General features: G+C 45.2%; 2 protein-coding genes across 2 annotated transcripts in view; both read right to left on the bottom strand.

Annotated features, from left to right (window-relative positions):
• The window catches only part of LOC121698375 (B-cell CLL/lymphoma 9 protein-like), a 55,725-nt gene extending 42,864 nt beyond the window's left edge, over window positions 1-12,861 (bottom strand). The window contains exon 1 of the mRNA XM_042080426.1: window positions 12,449-12,861. The gene's annotated coding sequence lies outside the window, so the exon portion shown is untranslated. The remainder of the gene's footprint in view (window positions 1-12,448) is intronic.
• Window positions 12,862-15,584: 2,723 nt separating this feature from the next.
• LOC121698377 (cystatin-SN-like) lies at window positions 15,585-17,390 on the bottom strand. The gene is made up of 3 exons (XM_042080430.1): window positions 17,059-17,390; window positions 16,018-16,119; window positions 15,585-15,765 (listed from the first exon to the last, which is right to left on the bottom strand). The coding sequence occupies exons 1-3, from the start codon at window positions 17,260-17,262 to the stop codon at window positions 15,676-15,678; spliced, it is 396 nt and encodes a 131-aa protein (XP_041936364.1). The 5' UTR covers window positions 17,263-17,390; the 3' UTR covers window positions 15,585-15,675.
• Window positions 17,391-18,560: the final 1,170 nt, after the last annotated feature.

The following is an 18,560-nucleotide window of genomic DNA, read 5'->3' as shown; positions in this document are numbered from 1 at the left end:
AGCATTTTTTATCAGAATTCCAGATATGCTTACTGTCACTCCAGCATTACTGATGAGACACCAGCACATAAACAGCTGTCTCTCTCTCAGTCTCTCTCTCTCTCTCTCTCACTCACACACACACACACACACACACACACACACACACACACATCCACACACACACACACACATCCACACACACACACACACACACACACACACACACACACATACACACACACATACACAGAAAGAGACAGACGGCCTTCACGCCCAGGGGGACAAGAGGACAAACATTTTAGATTAGTGATCAGAAAGGCCTTGAGCTGAAGGGCTGTGGCATTCTGGGTAAAATGGCACAGTGACCTTTTCACAACTTCAAGGTGGACAGACAGAAGGGAAATATCTCCTTCTCTCTCTCGCTCTCTCTCTCTCTCTCTCTCTCTCTCTGTCTCTGCCCAAAACCACCAGAGTGGGATATGAGTGAGATGCAGATCTAATTTATAGGATGTAAGTGATATGTATATGTGTGCATTTGTGTGTGTGTGTGTGTGTGTGTGTGTGTGTGTGTGTATTTGTGTGTGTGTGTGTGTGTGTGTGTGTGTGTGTGTGTGTGTGTGTGTGTGTGTCTGTGAGTCAATGTTCTGCAGTCTCAACAGAGCAGCCACAGATACTGGTGTAATCTTCTGGTCTGAACATCACTGTCATACGCCACAGCACACAGATACGCTAACACTGGCGCTTCAGTGTCGTGCTCAAGGACACATCTGCAAACAGGCACATGCAGCCCAATAGGAACCAGCAACTCTGAGCGCCTACAGTACATAGACCTGCTGAATGCTCCAAACCTCCCCTGCTGACTGCCTGTTATCAGTGCTGGTGGTGGTGATGATAGCGATAGTGGGGATGACGCATGCACCACCCACACTGGAGATCACTGGCACACGATGAAGGCCACTAACCTTCAGTTAGGCACTGGACAAAAGATAACTCACCCACGCTCCTGCTCTTTCTCTAGCTCTCTCGGTTTTGCCTCAGTTTAAGTTGAACACACACACACACAGCCACACACACACACACACACAAACACACACATAAGACGCCACCACAAAGAATATTGTTTTGTGGTTGGTTTCAAAACATCTCACAACTAGAAAAATAATACTACTGTTGCTCTTGGAGATATTAGAGGTCATTTCTACCAACCTCTGCTAATTTCACCCTGGATCCTGATATCTTATCCTAATCTAATCATTTCACTAATGTCCCTAATCCCATTCCATCTTCATTCTAAAGACATATAGTCTAATGTGATCACCTTCCTCTTGCACTCCTCTTCCCATTAGCTCCTCCAGTCTTTCGTTACCCCCGGTCCTTACAATCCCTTCTTTCTCTCTTTTGGCTACCTTCCTGCCCCCTGACAGACAGGACCATTATTTTCAGATCATTTTGAACCAATCCTTTTGTCTAGGTATGACATGTAAACTGGACATTTCGTGTGTTGCTCTCTTGGTCTTTTGCTCTGGGTATGGGATGAGTTTGATGTGAGTCCTCAGGGCTGCCAACCAGCCGAGCCATCATAGAGAGCAGTGAGGTGTCTGGCCCAAAATCATAGTGTGAGACGCTCCACTGTGGACGGATAATAGTGCGGAATGATGGTGTGTGAGAGGCTGAAATTGCCAAAAGCATCCCAGTTGGCATGCCCAGGCACTGCGGTGCGTGTGGCATTTGGTCTGTAATTGGTTTGGGTCTGCTGTGGTGTGTGTTTGGGTCTGCTGTGCGTGCTGTGTGTGTGTGTGTGTGTGTGTGTGTGTGGGTGTGGGTGTGTGTGGGTGATTGGGTGTTTGTGTGCGAGTAGATATGTGGAGACTGCAAGCTTCTGGAATGTTCTTTGTTCATCTGTGGCATATTTAATTCCAGCAGAGGATGCTGGGATCGTGCCGCTGAGGGAGGGATCACAAATGACACGCACACACACACATACACACACACATAATCATCCACTCACTCAAAAGACATTCACACACACACACACACACACACACACACTTATCCCCCTGCCTCTCGACCACAGGAGAGGTGTCATTAGCATACTTCCAGAGGCTTCTGTGGACCAATAAACACCACCAGTGAAGCAAGACTGCTCTAAATTCATCACCCTCTCTCTTTCTTCCCTTTTGCCCCTGCTCCCTCCCTCTTTCTCCTTCCCTCTCTCTCCCTCTCTCTCCCGTGCTCCCAGATGACTCACCTCCTCCTGTCATCATCAGCAGACCAACCACTGCAGCTGCTCTCTCTCTCTCTCTCTCTCTCTCTCTCTCTCTCTCTCTCTCTCTCTCTCTCTCTCTCTCTCTTCTCCCTCTCTTTATCTCTCTCTCTCACACACACACAGAAAGAAAGAAAGAAAGAAAGAAAGAGATGAAAATCCACACAGAGCTCATAGATACACACACACACACACACAGGCACAGGTTATGCACACATACTGTGTGTAGCCATACACACACATAGACACACATAGAAACACTCTTTCCTTTCCCCTCTAAGAACACAGATGAGTGAGTGAAGAAAATGTTTATCACACACTCCTGACTTCACATTAGTCACCCCTACACCACCGCCACACTGAAATCCCCAAGATAACCACAGAACCCATCATCGCCTGAGAATCCCCAGTAGAACCACATCTGTTCTGCGTCAGAACCGCATCAGAACCAAATGAGATCCATGTCACTAGATCAAAGACTAGAAGTACCTCAGAGGTCCATCAGCGTCATTCTGTCCTCATAATACCCCTTGACATTCCGTCACCACTGCCAGAGACCTTTGGGGCTTTCACAGGAAATTGCAGCATGAACAACTTTCTGTTTGTTTGTTTGTGTGTGTGAGATAAAAAGTGTACATACAGTACGTGTGTGTGTGTGTGTGTGTGTCTGTCTGTCTGTCTGTCTGTCTGTGCCCCCTTGTTTGTGTGTATCTGTGTGTGTCTGTGCGCGCGCGTGTGTGTGTGTGTGTGTGTGGTGTGTGTGTGTGTGTGTCTGTTGTGTCTGTGTGGCCTTCCTCTTTTCTCACTCACAGTGAAAGTGGAGTGCCTCTTGAGGAGAGTGCTGTTCTGCATGCGCGTGTGAGAGCAGTGGACGTGTTGATTGTAATCAAGTGTCAGATGAGGAGACATATAGATGCCTTCGCTTCCCCCTCACACACACACACACACACACACACACACACACACACACACACACACACACACACACACACACACACACGCACATACATACACACATACATACATACACACACACACACACAATGAGAGAAATAGAAAGAAAAAGAAAGAGACATATACAAAGGGAAAGAGAGAGACACACACACACCCACACACACAAATAGCCATCTCACTCTCCATTTATCTCTTACTCTTTGTATCAGCGACGACTGCACACTAGCCACACACACACACTCACACACACACACACACTGACACCATGGCAACAGGCCTCCTCACACAGGTCCATGCTGGTGGTGAGCCACTTATGGCGTGTTAAGACTGTTTGCTTTGTGCCTGTCACACCGACTGAGGTTGAACCCTGTGAGAGAAATGTGGCAGTGTGTGGGCCTAAAACCACGCTGTTGGAATGCTCAGTGTGGAGGTGGATTTACCTTAACTACCCATAATCCACTTGATTGCCATAGATTTCCATATCTACGGTGCTTGCCTTCTGAAACAGTTTGAAATACTAGGTTGGTGAATTACATAGTGAGACCTACTGTGATCCAAAGGCAAAAAATCACCAATCAGAATGTACAATTTGAAAAAATAAGTTAAGACTTCTTTAGGTGGCATGCAATGATCTGCCACTGTCACAAAGATTATAGGATGCTCTCGAGGATATGAGATTCAGTCATAGAGGGGGTTGGGGGTATGCACACCTATGACCTAAAGGTCGAAAACTGGCAATCACAACTGCCAAGAGTGCACAAGCTGTGTTTCCGTTCTGCCATTACAGTACACATTAATGTATGCACAATAAAGCTACTGGATTGTAAACTGTGTATTGTTTCCTGCATATGCCTGCCTGACTGCCAAGGATTGCACGAGGTCTCTGACCATAAAAGAGTATACGCACAAACGCACACACACACACACACACACACACACACACGCACACACACACACACACACACACACACACACACACACACACACACACACACACTGCCATGGATAGCACAAGGTCTCTGAACGGCAATAATGGACAGAAGAAACGAATCAGTGAAGAAAGAGAAGTGAACTGAGATGGAGACATAGGGAGAGATGGTGCTGGTTTTGTGAGGGGGTGGGGGTGGTGGTGTATTTGGTGCCACCATGACGTGTTTGTTACACATATACACACACACACACACACACACACACACACACACACACACACACACACACTTGTGTGGGACAGACGCCAGGCGTGTCAGCGAGCATCTGCTCCGAGAGGTGCTGAGAGCTTTCACAGCGCCGAGGTGGGAACGTCCACCTTCTGTGGGCCGTCACACTCCAGAGCCAGAGGCAGCGAGGCCACTCCTGTTTGGACGCCTGTCTGTTTGTCTGTGTGCTCCTACACGCCTCCATGTCTGCTAACAGCCAGCCGGGCTGTCTGTCTGTCTGTCTGTCTGTCTGTGCGCTCCTCCGTCTCCACGTCAGTTTATTCCACTCTGTCTGTCTGTCTGTCTGTCTGATTCTCCATAATTTCACATCCGCTAACAGCCCTCCACTTTGTCTGTCTGTCTGTCTGTCTGTCTGATTCTCCATAATTTCACATCCGCTAACAGCCCTCCACTTTGTCTGTCTGTCTGTCTGTCTGTCTGATTCTCCATAATTTCACATCCGCTAACAGCCCTCCACTTTGTCTGTCTGTCTGTCTGTCTCTGTGTGGTCTTTCTGCCTTTGTGTGTTCTTGATACTCTTTTATGCCTCTGGAAATCTTTGTCATCACCAGTCTGTCTGTCTGATTCTCAGTTAGTCTTTCTCTCCATCTGTCTGTGTGTCTTTCTTAATCCTGTATGCCTGTGGCAGACTGTCATCAGACTGTCATGGTTTTCTTGTTTCTCAGTTTTATCTCCACGCATCTGTTTGCCTGTCTGTCTGTCTATCTGTCTGTCTGTCTATCAATCTTCATGTATGCCTGTGGCCATCTCTGTCATGTGTCTGTCTGTCTCCAGTTTGTTCCTATCTCAATCTGCATGCCTGTCTGTTTGTATTTATTATTATTATAAGATGATTTCAGTTTTTGTTTCCTAAGCTACAGTACGGACCCTCTTGTGAGTCTGAAATAAAGACTGAATTGAATTTAAATGTCTGTCTGTCCCTCTGTCTGTCCATCTGTCTGTCCGTCTCTCCCACCAGTCAGTCTTCATGACCCTCATGTGTCTACCCGTCTCTCTCTGTCAGTTGTGTGTCTGTGGCTGTCTGTCAGTTTACCTGTTTGTCTGTCCTCATAATACCCCTTGACTGCCTCTCTCTGGTCTGTCTACCTCTGTCAGCCAGTCTGTCTACCTGTCTGTAAAGGTGACCCCACACCAAGCCAACGGTCGGACATCTGATAATGTCTGGCTGGTGTCTATATCAGTGTCTGTATGTTCTCAGCACCATCAGCTCTGACGGACCTCCATCAGCTTGTTTATGGCCTATTCAACATGTTGAATTGGCACCAGAGCCATTGGGAAAAGGTTCTCTCTGATTGGTTGTTCAGCTTGCCTACTTGTTGTTGCTAAGAAGCATGGTGTGTTATCACCAGATTTTCCCACTAGGAGATACAATCCTGGTAGTTGGCGTTTTGCCTCTGGATGACTGGATCTAATAACACTGTTTCACCTTTTGTCTCCTCCGCTTCTTGCCTTCTTACACAACCAAATGACCCAGGACTGACAATACCAGTGCCATTCGCAACTCATTAGCATTAGCATTAGCAACATGTTTTGATGAGAAGTAGATTGAGCATGGTGAGCAATTAGCAGTACTAGCACTGCTTTCTCTACGACCCCGTTCAGACTGCAGGCAAAAATGACCCAAATCTTTTTTGGGGGGTCAAGTGACCAGGTCAGACTTCTTCAGAAGTAGTGTGAACACTCAAATCTTGCCCAGATCTGATTTTTCCAAAACAGATTTAGACCACTTCCATATGTGGTCCTGAATCAGACCCAGGTCTGCGGCCGCAGTGTGAACAACCAAGGCGGATTTGATGTGACTTTTACGTCAATCTACATCACTGATCTATAAAGTTCTTTATAGATCAGTGATCTACATTGACATTTGTCACAATTATGCGCCGCAGGAGTTATCTGATGTCATTGTTTGGCTATTGTTCTTTTGCGCACGCGGGTCAGTTCGAAACCGCAAACAGTTCACACTGGAATCTGATATAGGCCACATTTTTAAAAGGTAATGTGAACAGCCAAACCAAAAAATTGGATCTGAGCAAAATATCTGAATTGAGCATTAAGACTTCCAGTGTGAACGGGGTCTATATTCTGTTGATCTGCACCTGTATTTCTGCACATTGAGATAGCAGGCAGAATGAAGGCAACACAAGATGACTAAGTTAATCAGTCAGCACCGTTGCTAGTGCTTTGCAGTCTGCCCAGTGTGCGGTCAGAATTAGTTTCTCTGTCTGTCACGCTAGCAGATGGACATTCATGGGCATTCTCAAAGCATCTCTTCATCAGACAGACTGGCAGCCACTTCCTGTTAGCCTCCATCTGAGTAGGCATGCCGGCACAGATCCTCCTGCCAGCCAATCAGATCTCTACCTGCTCTGGCGTGCATCCTGAGTGGTGCATTATGGGATGGCCGCGCTCCACCCTGCTGCCCTCTGCCTCAGTAGTGTGGTGATGTCATCTGTTGGAGGTGGCCAAACCTGTGAATCTGTCATGCTGCTATTTGTTCAGTGTCTCATCCTCTCTCTCTCTCTCTCTCTCTCTCTCTCTCTCTCTTTCTCTCTCTCTCATCATAGTCTATTTCTGTTCCTTACCCACCAGCCCTTCTCACTCTCTTTTTCTCCCTCTGTTTTGCCTTGCAACTCATTCCCTCTGTTTTTTATCTCTCCTCCTTCATTCAGCCACACTCCTCCTCTCTCTCTTTCTCTCCTTCACATCTATGTCTCCATACCACTCTTCCTCTCTCTCTCCCTCTATATTCCTCTCTTGCTGGTTGTGATACACAGTATGATGGACACCTCCAAATGAACACCAAATGGTTTCCAGCGGCGGCACACACAGCCTGGGTGAAAGCCATTCTGCCTTTCAGAAAGTTATTAGTGCACAAAATGAGCCGGATTAAGGGAAGGCACTGCATTCCAAATGAGTCACTAGTCTGTGCCGAAATGTAGGTTTGGGTCCTGTGTGTGTGTGTGTGTGTGTGTGTTTGAGTGAGAGAGATAGAGAACAAGAATAGGAGAGAAAGAGAGAGACAGAGAAAGAGAGAGAGAGGTTGGGGATGAACGAGAGCGCAAAAGAGATTTGTCTCTTGGATCAAGGAGAGATAATGAAACAATTAGAACTGTCCAATATCCACATCCTGGCATTAACTAAACTGTCATGAAACAGCACACCCACACCCCCCCCCCCCCCCCCCCACACCCCCAAACACACACACACACACACACACACACACACACACACACGGAGCCACCACCACATCTTTGCATTAACTGAACTGTCATCAGAAAGTAAATGTGTTTTGTGTTTGCTCTGGGTTATTAAGTGTCGGTCTAATGCAGGCATCAGTTATGCATTGGATATTTGACAACTGTGAAGAATAAACCCATTTCCTCCCCCGAGCTTCTCTCCCCAGGCACGTCTCTAGTCCCCACACCATCAAATGCTTCCCGTTCTTAACGGAGGGGGGTCTCTAAGGGCCCCATCCCGCCATTTTGTTTTTTCGTACCTCAGCTTCCATCTGTCTATGGTCTTCATCACCACATTCTGAAAAACTAAACAACTCTGTTTACGACAGGAGAGAGCCGGCAGAGATGAGGTTCTATACAACGGGCGGCATGACATTGTAAATCTATTCTCACAATCTCTCATTTAAAAGCTCACTGTGAAGTGTGAATTTCTCAAAGGTCCTTTTGAAGAGTTTTATATCATATTCATATCATTTTGATAACATGTTAGTTTCTTTCTTTCGCTTTTTAATATATTTTTTTCTGCGAGTCTTCATAGTCTTCTATCATTTATCATGCCTACAGTAATTCTACAGTCTTTTCAATTCTCTATACAGTTTCTTCAGCAAATGAGATATAAATATTTACACAACTTTATTCACAACATTACAATAGCACACTCAGGGCCAGATGTACGTACATTTGCGAACGTAGCGTTATCAGCGTCATGGACACACCGCAGATTGCGAACGCTGTCAGACCCAAGTTTCTGTCGTATTTATCAATTGTTCAATCCTTACTGCGCCTTTCTCTGCCTTTCTCCGCCCATAAACGCAATTTACGAACATCCACAACTGAATGGCAGCGCCTATATACAAGCGGAGTTGAATGAAGTTAACTGATGACAACATTAAAAAGAATCAAATGTTTAGCAATCATGAAATAATACCATACATGATAACATGTAAACAAGCAGGGAGATAATGAAGATCAGTAGTTCTACTCAAACTACTTGTGCACGTAGGCTATGGAAGATTGGTCAAATCTAGCAAGAAAGTTTAAGTGAATGACGTGAAAGTAAGACATTCGAAATACCAACGAAAGTTAAGGTTGCTTTTGGTAGTACAAATACTGGTGCTCTAAATAGCGATTCTGTTGTCTTTGAAAGGTTCTCTTATTGACGCATTGAACTGCAATTTGGATTAACACCTGCTTTTACAAGGCGGAAGTATTTAGGCGCAGAATAGACGTGCGCTTTCAGGAGCAGTCTTTGTACATACCGCGGAATACATAATTAGGCGCTCTTTACTCTTCCCCTCCCATCTTTTTACGCTAAACTCCCACTTTCCCCTGGATCCTCCCATGAATGCATATGCATGACAAGACAAACGCAATCTGCCACTTTCAGCTCCCGCGACAGGCAGATTGCGCTTTTACATCATCGCGGCCTGTTTGTACATACCTCGCAATGATTTTACACGCACATTGCGAAACAAATACGCCTGAAGTGGGCGCAAAAGCGTTAGTACATCTGGCCCTCAGTGTTGCTTCCACAGCTGAGCTTAGAACAGAGCCTCATCAACCACATAAACATTAAAACTATTACATTGTTTGTACAGCAACATTATAAAGTAGTGTAGGTTACCTTTAAAAAAAACAGCTGGAGGAACACCTTCCTCACACTTGACAGGAGTGCAAAACACTGTGCAATATAGTGTCACCATCAGCTCTGAAGAGTAGCCTATGTAGAGCCAGAGGTGCCAGGATATTGCAAAATGGCATTCACATGAACACTGGTTTAAACACTACACAACATGGCAACACTGTCTAATGTCTGCAGAATACAGTTCAAACAATCACTGCATCAGTGAATATCTATGCAGAACCTCGTGTGTTGTGTTTTAGGGACATACTAGCTGAAGTTCGCATACAAAAATACACTTCTGGATAAAGCACATCTCAGTGAAGGGAAAAAGGTTTAGCTTCCTGAATCACAGGTTTGGAGAAATTCTTAAAAAGAACCTGATAGTTTCAGGGAGAGATCATTGTCCCAGTTTCGTGAGAAAACTGACAAATGCTGCACCATGCTCATACAGTTAAAAACTGTATCATCAGATAATCATTAGGAAGTCCTGCCTGTTGTCATGGATATAAACGTCTCTACATGCATCACATTCTTATGTTAATACCACAATAATCACAGTGTGCAATCACAGTAATTACAGTGCATAACCATGACAGTCATCTGTTAAGCATGATTACAGAAGGTTCAAACAGATCTCAAGTGTAATGGTCCTGCCAGGAGGTCCGATAAGGAGTCCAGTTTATCAGCACCTTGTGTGACCTTAGTGACAGTGGCCCTGGCGCTTGTCTCCAGAGGAAAATAAATGGTCCAGGCTGCACAGTGTGTGTGCGCGGTAAGGAACAGCATAACCTAAAACATCTCTCAAGCTATCTGACCTCACCTCTGCTGGCTCAATCGGACAGTAACGCCAAAGGGGTCATTCAAGGATGACCCACTAGAACTTATCTAAGGAAATACTATGCAGTGACTTGGCCTCTACTCTGATGGGCAAGACTGCTGTCTGGACCTCACAGAGAAACCCAATATGGGCAACAGGGTTTGGTGTAGTCACTAGCAGAACAAAGGGAAACAGCCCCTGCATACTATCACATCAAAAACACACACAAACACACTCTCATAACCACTGTTAGGGCTGATGTGTTAAAGGCACTTTCTGAAGAAAGGAGTAAGGTTATATTATGTTATGTTGACATGTTGATATATATAGATATATATATATATATATATATATATATATATAGAGAGAGAGAGAGAGAGAGAGAGAAACATGCATGTACACCAAAATACCCCCCCCCCCCACACACACACACACACATACATACACATACCACTTAACTAGACAAATACAATAGAATTGCAACATTTTTCACTAGACGTTTGGGTTTGAAAAAAAAGTTGCCAAAGTTGCAAGTGGAAACTTTTAGGAAACCAAACCTAGAGAAACATTACATGTTGAGTAACTTTCCACAATGACTGATAATATCAGAAAGTGTGTTCCTAATGAAGCTAAACGACAGAATAACAAAATAACATTCCCAGCAATACACTCAACGCCACTGTCTAAAATGAAGAACCGGCCAAACACATCCCACACCTCAATATCACATACTGCACAGGCCAAACACATCCCACGCCTCAATATCACATACTGCACAGACCAAACACATCCCACACCTCAATATCACTTACTGCACAGGCCAGACCCAAACACATCCCACGCCTCAATATCACATACTGCACAGGCCAAACACATCCCACGCCTCAATATCACATACTGCACAGGCCAAACACATCCCACATCACAATATCACATACTGCACAGACCAGACACATCCCACGCCTCAATATCACATACTGCACAGGCCAGATCCAAACACATCCCACTCCTCAATATCACATACTGCACAGACCAAACACATCCCACGCCTCAATATCACATACTGCACAGGCCAAACACATCCCACTCCTCAATATCACATACTGCACAGGCCAGACCCAAACACATCCCACATCTCAATATCTGTCAGAACCAAGATCAGTTGCAAATGAGGGGAGGGACAAATCCAGCTTATGGAGGAAGAGAGAGAGAGAGAGAGAGAGAGAGAAGAGGAGGAGGAGGAGGAGGAGGAGAGGGCTGAATGGAATAGATGGTGAAAAGGGGATCATCTGTATTGTGGAGGGCAGAGAGGGATGATCTGAGGTTTAGGACAGAGAGAGGGGGACAGAGTGAATAATCAATCTCACACGCAGACACACACACACACACACACACTGAGAGATACACACCACATCATACACAACACATACACACCAGCAGCCAAGCCAGGGGGACAAGGGGAGAAATGAGATGCCAGAGTAATTACAGTCAAGTCACTGGTGAAACTGGAGGTAGTGTGTGTGTGTGTGTGTGTGTGTGTGTGTGTGTGTGTGTGTGTGTGTGTGTGTGTGTGTGTGTGAGAGTAGCTGAACGGACAGCCCCTCTGCAAGGTAACATTCCAACCTCCAAATCATTGCCATCCTATTGCCACACATACATAGTTGCAGAGCTGATATAAAGACTCAATGCACACACACACACACACACACACACACACAGACAAACACACATACACACAGAGGAAAGGACAGGAGCCCAGCTGAGAGCTGAACACACACACTGAGCAGAGTCCATGAGTGACTGCATTTGACTTTGAGAGGCAAAAGACCCCAAAAGCCTGGACATTTAAACACCTTTCCTCCAGCGTGTTCTTCACTGATGCTCACAACATTACACACACACACACACACACACATACACACACACCCACACACACACACGGACTGGCGTGCATCTAATAAACCATCCACACTCCTCAGAGTAAAACCGTAAGTGTGTTTGTGTGTGAATATGATTATGGATTATGTGTGTTTCTGTGCCTGCATATGTGTGTGTGTGTGTGTGTGTGTTTGAGCATGGTGCTACTGTTTGAATACCAAGTAACCAGGAATAACATTCATGCAAAGCATCATGATTTCACCTATTAACAGATGGCCAACTACATTTCCCCCTTCTCCAAATACAGATTAAACACACACAAACACACCAGCAGCAGCTTTACATTTTTCAAATAAACACACATACACACACACACACACACACACACGCGCACACAGACACACATTCTGTCTGAGACTCCATCCACGTCCGGCAGTGCATAGCAGAAGACAAGCAAAGAATAGCGTCCACACTCACCCTCTCTCTCTCTCAGGCTACGTAGCCGCAGCCTGCTCCTCTGCTCTCCTCTCCTCTCCTCTCCTCTCGTCTTCCTCCCTCCACACACACAGACACAACACCACTACTGGACGGCTTTGCTTTTCATCGTTTTGTTCTCTCCCCCCCTTTTCTCTCTTTTGGGGTTTCCACTCCCTTTCGCTTTGTCCTCCTCCTGTGGCTGAGAGTGCGAGTGAGTGAGCGAGAGAGGGGGAAAGAGTTAAAAGAGAGAGAGAGAGAGAGAAAGAGAGAGAAGAGCACACATCCACACACAAAGAGCTGTTCTTTCGCTGCGCTGCTGCTCCCCGTAGCATCCAGACAGCAGGACAACATCAAAGCGGCTCGGGGGGAACACTTGAGGGGCCCATTGTCTCGGCTCGCCTCCGTTTTTTTTCTTACGGGCTCACCCCCGCCGCTCGCCTGCAATGGTACGGTCCAGGCATTCACGCCAAGCAGCTTTCACACATGCAGGGGTGGCTTGTCTCAAGCAATTGCTGACAAGCCACAAACAAGGCAGCCACCCCCTCCCCTCTCTTTCGTACACTCACACGCGCGCGCACACACACACACACACACACACACACACACACACACACACACACACACACACACATACACACACCCACACTATGCCACCCGCCCTGAGACCCTCCACCACCATCCAGCTCCTCCCATGTCTTCTTTCCTCCCTCTCTCTCCCTCTCTCTCTCTCTCTCTCTCCTTCCCCCTCCCTCTCTTCCTCCCTCCCTTACTGCCTTTCCCCTCCTCTCTCTCACTTTCACTGAGTATCAGCCTCCCAAAGGCTGATGTGCTGGCACACACACACACACACACACACACACACATAAACACACACACATAAACAGATGCACACACATGCACACACACACGCATACACACACAGATGCATACACATACAGACTCAAACACACATTGTCAAGAACATTATAGACACTCATTATCATAAAAACACATATTATGCACACATGCACAGACACACACACACACACACACACAGTGGGGATGCTTGGGGGTCACGGTGGCTCTCACACTGTGCAGGCAGCTTAGAGGTCTCATTGAAAAGCAGAGAGTGAAGGACAGAGTGTGATGGAGGTTGGGGCATCCGCTCTCATGTCACACACACACACACACACACACACACATACACACATACATATACACAACACGCACACACACAAAACATGAAGGCAATGGGTGGGGGCATGGGTTTAGGTGGGGGAGTAGGGAAAGGGGGAGGTGTTAGTCAATAAGCCTCAAAACTGAAGAGATAAAAGTTCCGTTTGAGTGTGTGATCCACTCTCTCTCCACACTCACACACACGGACACACACATACACACACACACACACACACACACACACACAATTAAAGCCATGGAAACAAACATACAAGTAACATACAAATACTCAATAACATGCATTTTTACACCATTTAAAAAGATGCATTCACAATTAACCATTAGTCCATTAGTCTCTTTCTCACACACACACACACACACACACACACACACACACACACACACACACATTATACCATGAGGACTGTTTGAGGAGCAAACGAGTGTCAGTGCAGCAGGGTGAATGTGTTTATGAACAAGGAAGAAAAATAGCATGAGGGTGTGAATGAGTGACTGACTGACAGAGAGAAAACTACCCACATACAAGCTATCTCTCTCTCTCACTCTGTCACACACACACACACACACACTCACACACACACACACACACACACACACACACACACACACAATGTAATCGATCCACACAAAGGGTTAATATTCAACCACTGCACTGGAGAGTGGGGCTGGGATGTGTGTGTGTGTGTGTGTGTGTGTGTTGGAGGTGGGGGTTGGGACGGGCCAGCAGACAGGACTGGAGGGGTAAGGAGTGAGGGGGTGTGGGCGGGATCTGCGGAACTCCACTGGGGATTGGTGGAGCACTTGATGGCTGAGACTGAGCTGAACTATCCGGCTGAAGAACAGAGGGGAGTTTGAGGGAGACTGGTCTTCAGCTACACAACCCCCTCCCCTCTCCTCTCACCCCCCCACCCACACCCACCACCACCACCACCTCCTCCCTTAACACTGAAGCTGTAAAATGGGCTCATTTTCACACCAATAAACAGCAGCAGAGTGTGATGTCTCAGTGTCCTTTTACTATTATATGATAACATTTTATCTGACGTAATAAATGAGCATATGTGTGTAAGATATAGGGGTGGGAGAGGGTGCTGAGGGGAAGCAGGGGCGACGATATAGGATAAGGCTCCGCGGTGGCTCATATGGCACCTTTATGGGTTTACAGGAAGAGCAATACATTATCTCGTCCTCAGCAGAGTGTTGAACAATGGGCCCTCAGTCAGTGGGAGTTGAACCTTGAGCCCAGTACTTCTACGCATGTGTGCTCCTGCCTGACTGGGACAGGTCCTGGCTTCACCTGCTCTGGCTCTTTGCCCAACCAGGCGTCTGGAGAAGAGTTGCGTTGCGTGAGAGTAAGCACCGGGCTGACTAACATTGGAACTGACCAGGAGAGGTGTGCACAACTGTTCAGTGTCCACTCACAGTCGTTCCCCAGCGGAGATGAGGGAAGCCTCTCTCCTCGCAAACAAAAGGTTGATACCCGATTTGCTTATGGGATCCCCAAACAGAAAGGTCTCACAACAGCAAGCAAACATGGGGTGTGCTAATGTTAAATTCATCTCTAAATTTTGTCTTACTTGGCCGTGGATAGCCTAAGTAAGCAGGCTGACGTCAAGCCAAACATTTCTGTAACACCGTACTGCCATCTAGTGTTCTTTCTTTGTGACTGCATACAGGATGTATGTTTCAATGATCTGTGGTATGGTGAAGTTCTGTCACGGTAATGAGTGATATCTGATATGTGTACTGTATATTGGTATGGCCAACAGGGAGGGTGGATAGGAGTGAAAGTGAGCTGCATATTCTGAATGACAAAAAACTCATTCCAAATGATATAATATCATTGGACTATTTGTGTAAGGTCTTTCTTTGAGAACTGAGGAGATACTTCACTGACAACAAAATGTATTTGATTCTCATTATGTTCTCCCCATGCTAAATCATTAATCACAAGGAATACTGCTTTTTTATTCTTTATTGTCATTTATAACCCATTAACACATGTCATGTAAAGGGACGTAGTCATGGTGTCTCTGGAGAAGCTCTGCAGTTTAAAACTGAGACTCGCTGCATGAGCTCCTGATTAGAATACGTTGCCTCTTCCATGGAGCAGTTATAACCACAAACTTACAGTATAGAATCTACAAAAATGACAGAGAGAATATATGAGAGAAAGAGAGTGAGAGAAACAACGATAACAGTTTAATGTTCACTATGTATGTCTATTGTTCAAGGATGAATGACTGACATTGTTTGATAAAAAAAAATTATTTGAAGAACAAAAATGCCTTGGTTTTGATCAATGTGTAAGGAATTGATATTCTGGTGCTTTGGCAAGTCAACAGCAGACCGGTGGCCGTGAAGGCCCCAGTGCCAGATGTATAACTGGTTACCTGTCCATCTGCTGAGCCAGGGGCGCAGGAGTCCACTCCCTCAGAGCCACATGGGGTCTTCTTCACCTCCACATCGATGTCATACTGACCAGCACCAATGTTCTGTGTGAAACATTATTACTCTGTCAGATTCAACGTGTATGTGGGTGTGGGGTGTGTGTGAGAGAGAGAGAATAAAGCATTTTAAATAAGTCTTTTTTTATTTTCTAGACTTATGTGATGTTTCTCTATTTTTTAAAAAGCTAGCACTGAAGCTGTTTCTACCCTTGCAAATTTCACATGCATACAGTGTGGCGATTAAGGTTTTTGTGTAAATATATGTGTGTGTGTGTGTGCCTGGAGGGTAGAGATCTTATATGTTTGTATGTTCTTATATAACTTACATTACAGGCACATTACATTACATCTTAGCTGCCTTTTTGGGGGAAACACCCTTAAGCAAACCCTATCAAAATCATAAATGGGTTTCTCACTGAATGAAATTAGCTCTAAATACATTTGTAGCAAGACTGCAGAGATTTTTTTATCAGACAGCAACACTATAATGATTAATCTGTGTTACACCCACAAGCAAAACAGAACTGTTTGTGTATGAACTTGGGCTGGTTCACTCTTGGCTCACTATTAAGCAAATACATTGTGAAATAAATCCAAGATAAACAAATAAAGCCCTTGCATTGACCACTGGCAGCAAGGGATCTGGGGACTTTTAGCACAGACATGACAGCCATTTACATCTAGTACACTTAGGAATGTGAAAACATAACATTATCACATTAACATATAAAACTCATTCCTGAACATGAATATCATGACAGAAACAGCTGAGATGAACAACCACATGAAACGTAATTATGAATCAGCTGGATAAAGTAAAAACACAAACACATTAAACCAATGAAATGCAGAAAGACAGACGCACATCTGACAGAGGCGAACTACAGAATAGACCATGAACACAGACATTGAGACTAAATACCCCTGCATGAACACAGACATTGAGACTGCTTAAATACACCTGACGTCAAGAGAACTTCTCACCTCCTTGGTGACAGAAACCACCTTGTGGATGCTGTAGTGGTGGGCATGGTCACGGAAACTGAGTGATTCAAGGCCGAATGAGGCACAAGCCTGGACCTCAGGGTCATCAGGATCCACGTCCACGATCTCGCCCACAGGGGATGCCGCCGACATGGCGACCAAGGTTAGAGCTGCTGCACAAAGTAACCTCCAGGACCAGGTCATCTTGTGGCAGGTGGCTATCAGAATGGTAAGTGGGACTGATAAATGCAAGGACAAGCAGCATACAAGGTGACTGTGTTAGGAGCAGAGACTTCAGACAAACACACAGACACAGGTGCACACACACAGACACAGATTGGCTTGCCACTGCAAACAGCACCTTTTTTGGTATCACCGGTGATTCACAAGAGTTGTTGTTTGTTCTTGTTCTGAAAAAGCGGTCAACTGAATTGCACTTGATTTCAGTGACACCTAGTGGAAAGACATAGAGTGACAGGCTACAGACAACAAAGGCACTGTACAGGGAGAGAATGTGAGTGGGTTGAATTGCACATCTGATGATAACTTGATAGCATAATAATACCACTTAACATTTAAAATATACTTGTTCATTGTTATGCTTATTATTAATCCAAGTCTTGTTTTCACCGTTTCTCCAGTCTCTGGATCCATGCCAAATGTTGTGAATTGCTGTCTAATTAGCAGGTGCTGCAACATACTGTCAAAGGTCTGTAATACTGTAAGCACCTAAGTGTCTTCACACCCGATAGTTGTGTTTAAACAATTGGTTCATGGGTGTGTATTTTGGAAGGTAGTGCCTTGAAATTGCAAAGAGGAGACATTATCTGATTTTTCTGTGTCTAAATTAGAGAAATGTGTTAAGAGTTTTGTAAATCAATGTGTGTAGTGTTGCAAAAAGTGTGATGCTGATAATGTGCTTACATGTTAGATTGATCCCTTGTTGGACCTCTTTACAACCACAAGCAAGCCATAGCTTGTAATGCTAAAATAGTATGAAATTATAGATGTTCAACATGGTGGTCAAAACCTTGACTAATTCTTGACATCAAATTGACGTCACGGTGCCCGCTGGGTAGTTGTGCAAGTCTGGGTTGATGTTTTGCTCCTCGAGTGTAAGGTTTTGCCAACTGTGGGATACTTTTGATTTTAGTGTTCAAGCAATTGTAAAAAAACTACAGTATAAGAAAGTCTTACACATTTTTGGCATTCTCTCAGCAGCTTCAGGTAGACACCTGGGCCGGTTTTCCAACAGTCTTGATGGATTTTCCGTACATGTTGAGCATTTTTTGCTGATTTTATTTTTCTCTTATGCTACAGTTTCATGCACAGCAATTTTTGCTTGTCACGCAATTTTTTAAACCTGTCACTGAAACACCATAACCCCACACAGCATATGTAAAGAATGGACAACATACATGATCAGTTCAGATCCATGTTGTCTCGATTAATTGATTCATGGTTTTTTATGTTCTTCTATGGCAGTTTATTGTAGAGCATCT

This window comes from Alosa sapidissima, chromosome 23 (assembly GCF_018492685.1).
Source record: "Alosa sapidissima isolate fAloSap1 chromosome 23, fAloSap1.pri, whole genome shotgun sequence".
NCBI lineage: Eukaryota > Metazoa > Chordata > Actinopteri > Clupeiformes > Clupeidae > Alosa > Alosa sapidissima.
This window is presented reverse-complemented; position numbering and strand designations above follow the sequence as displayed.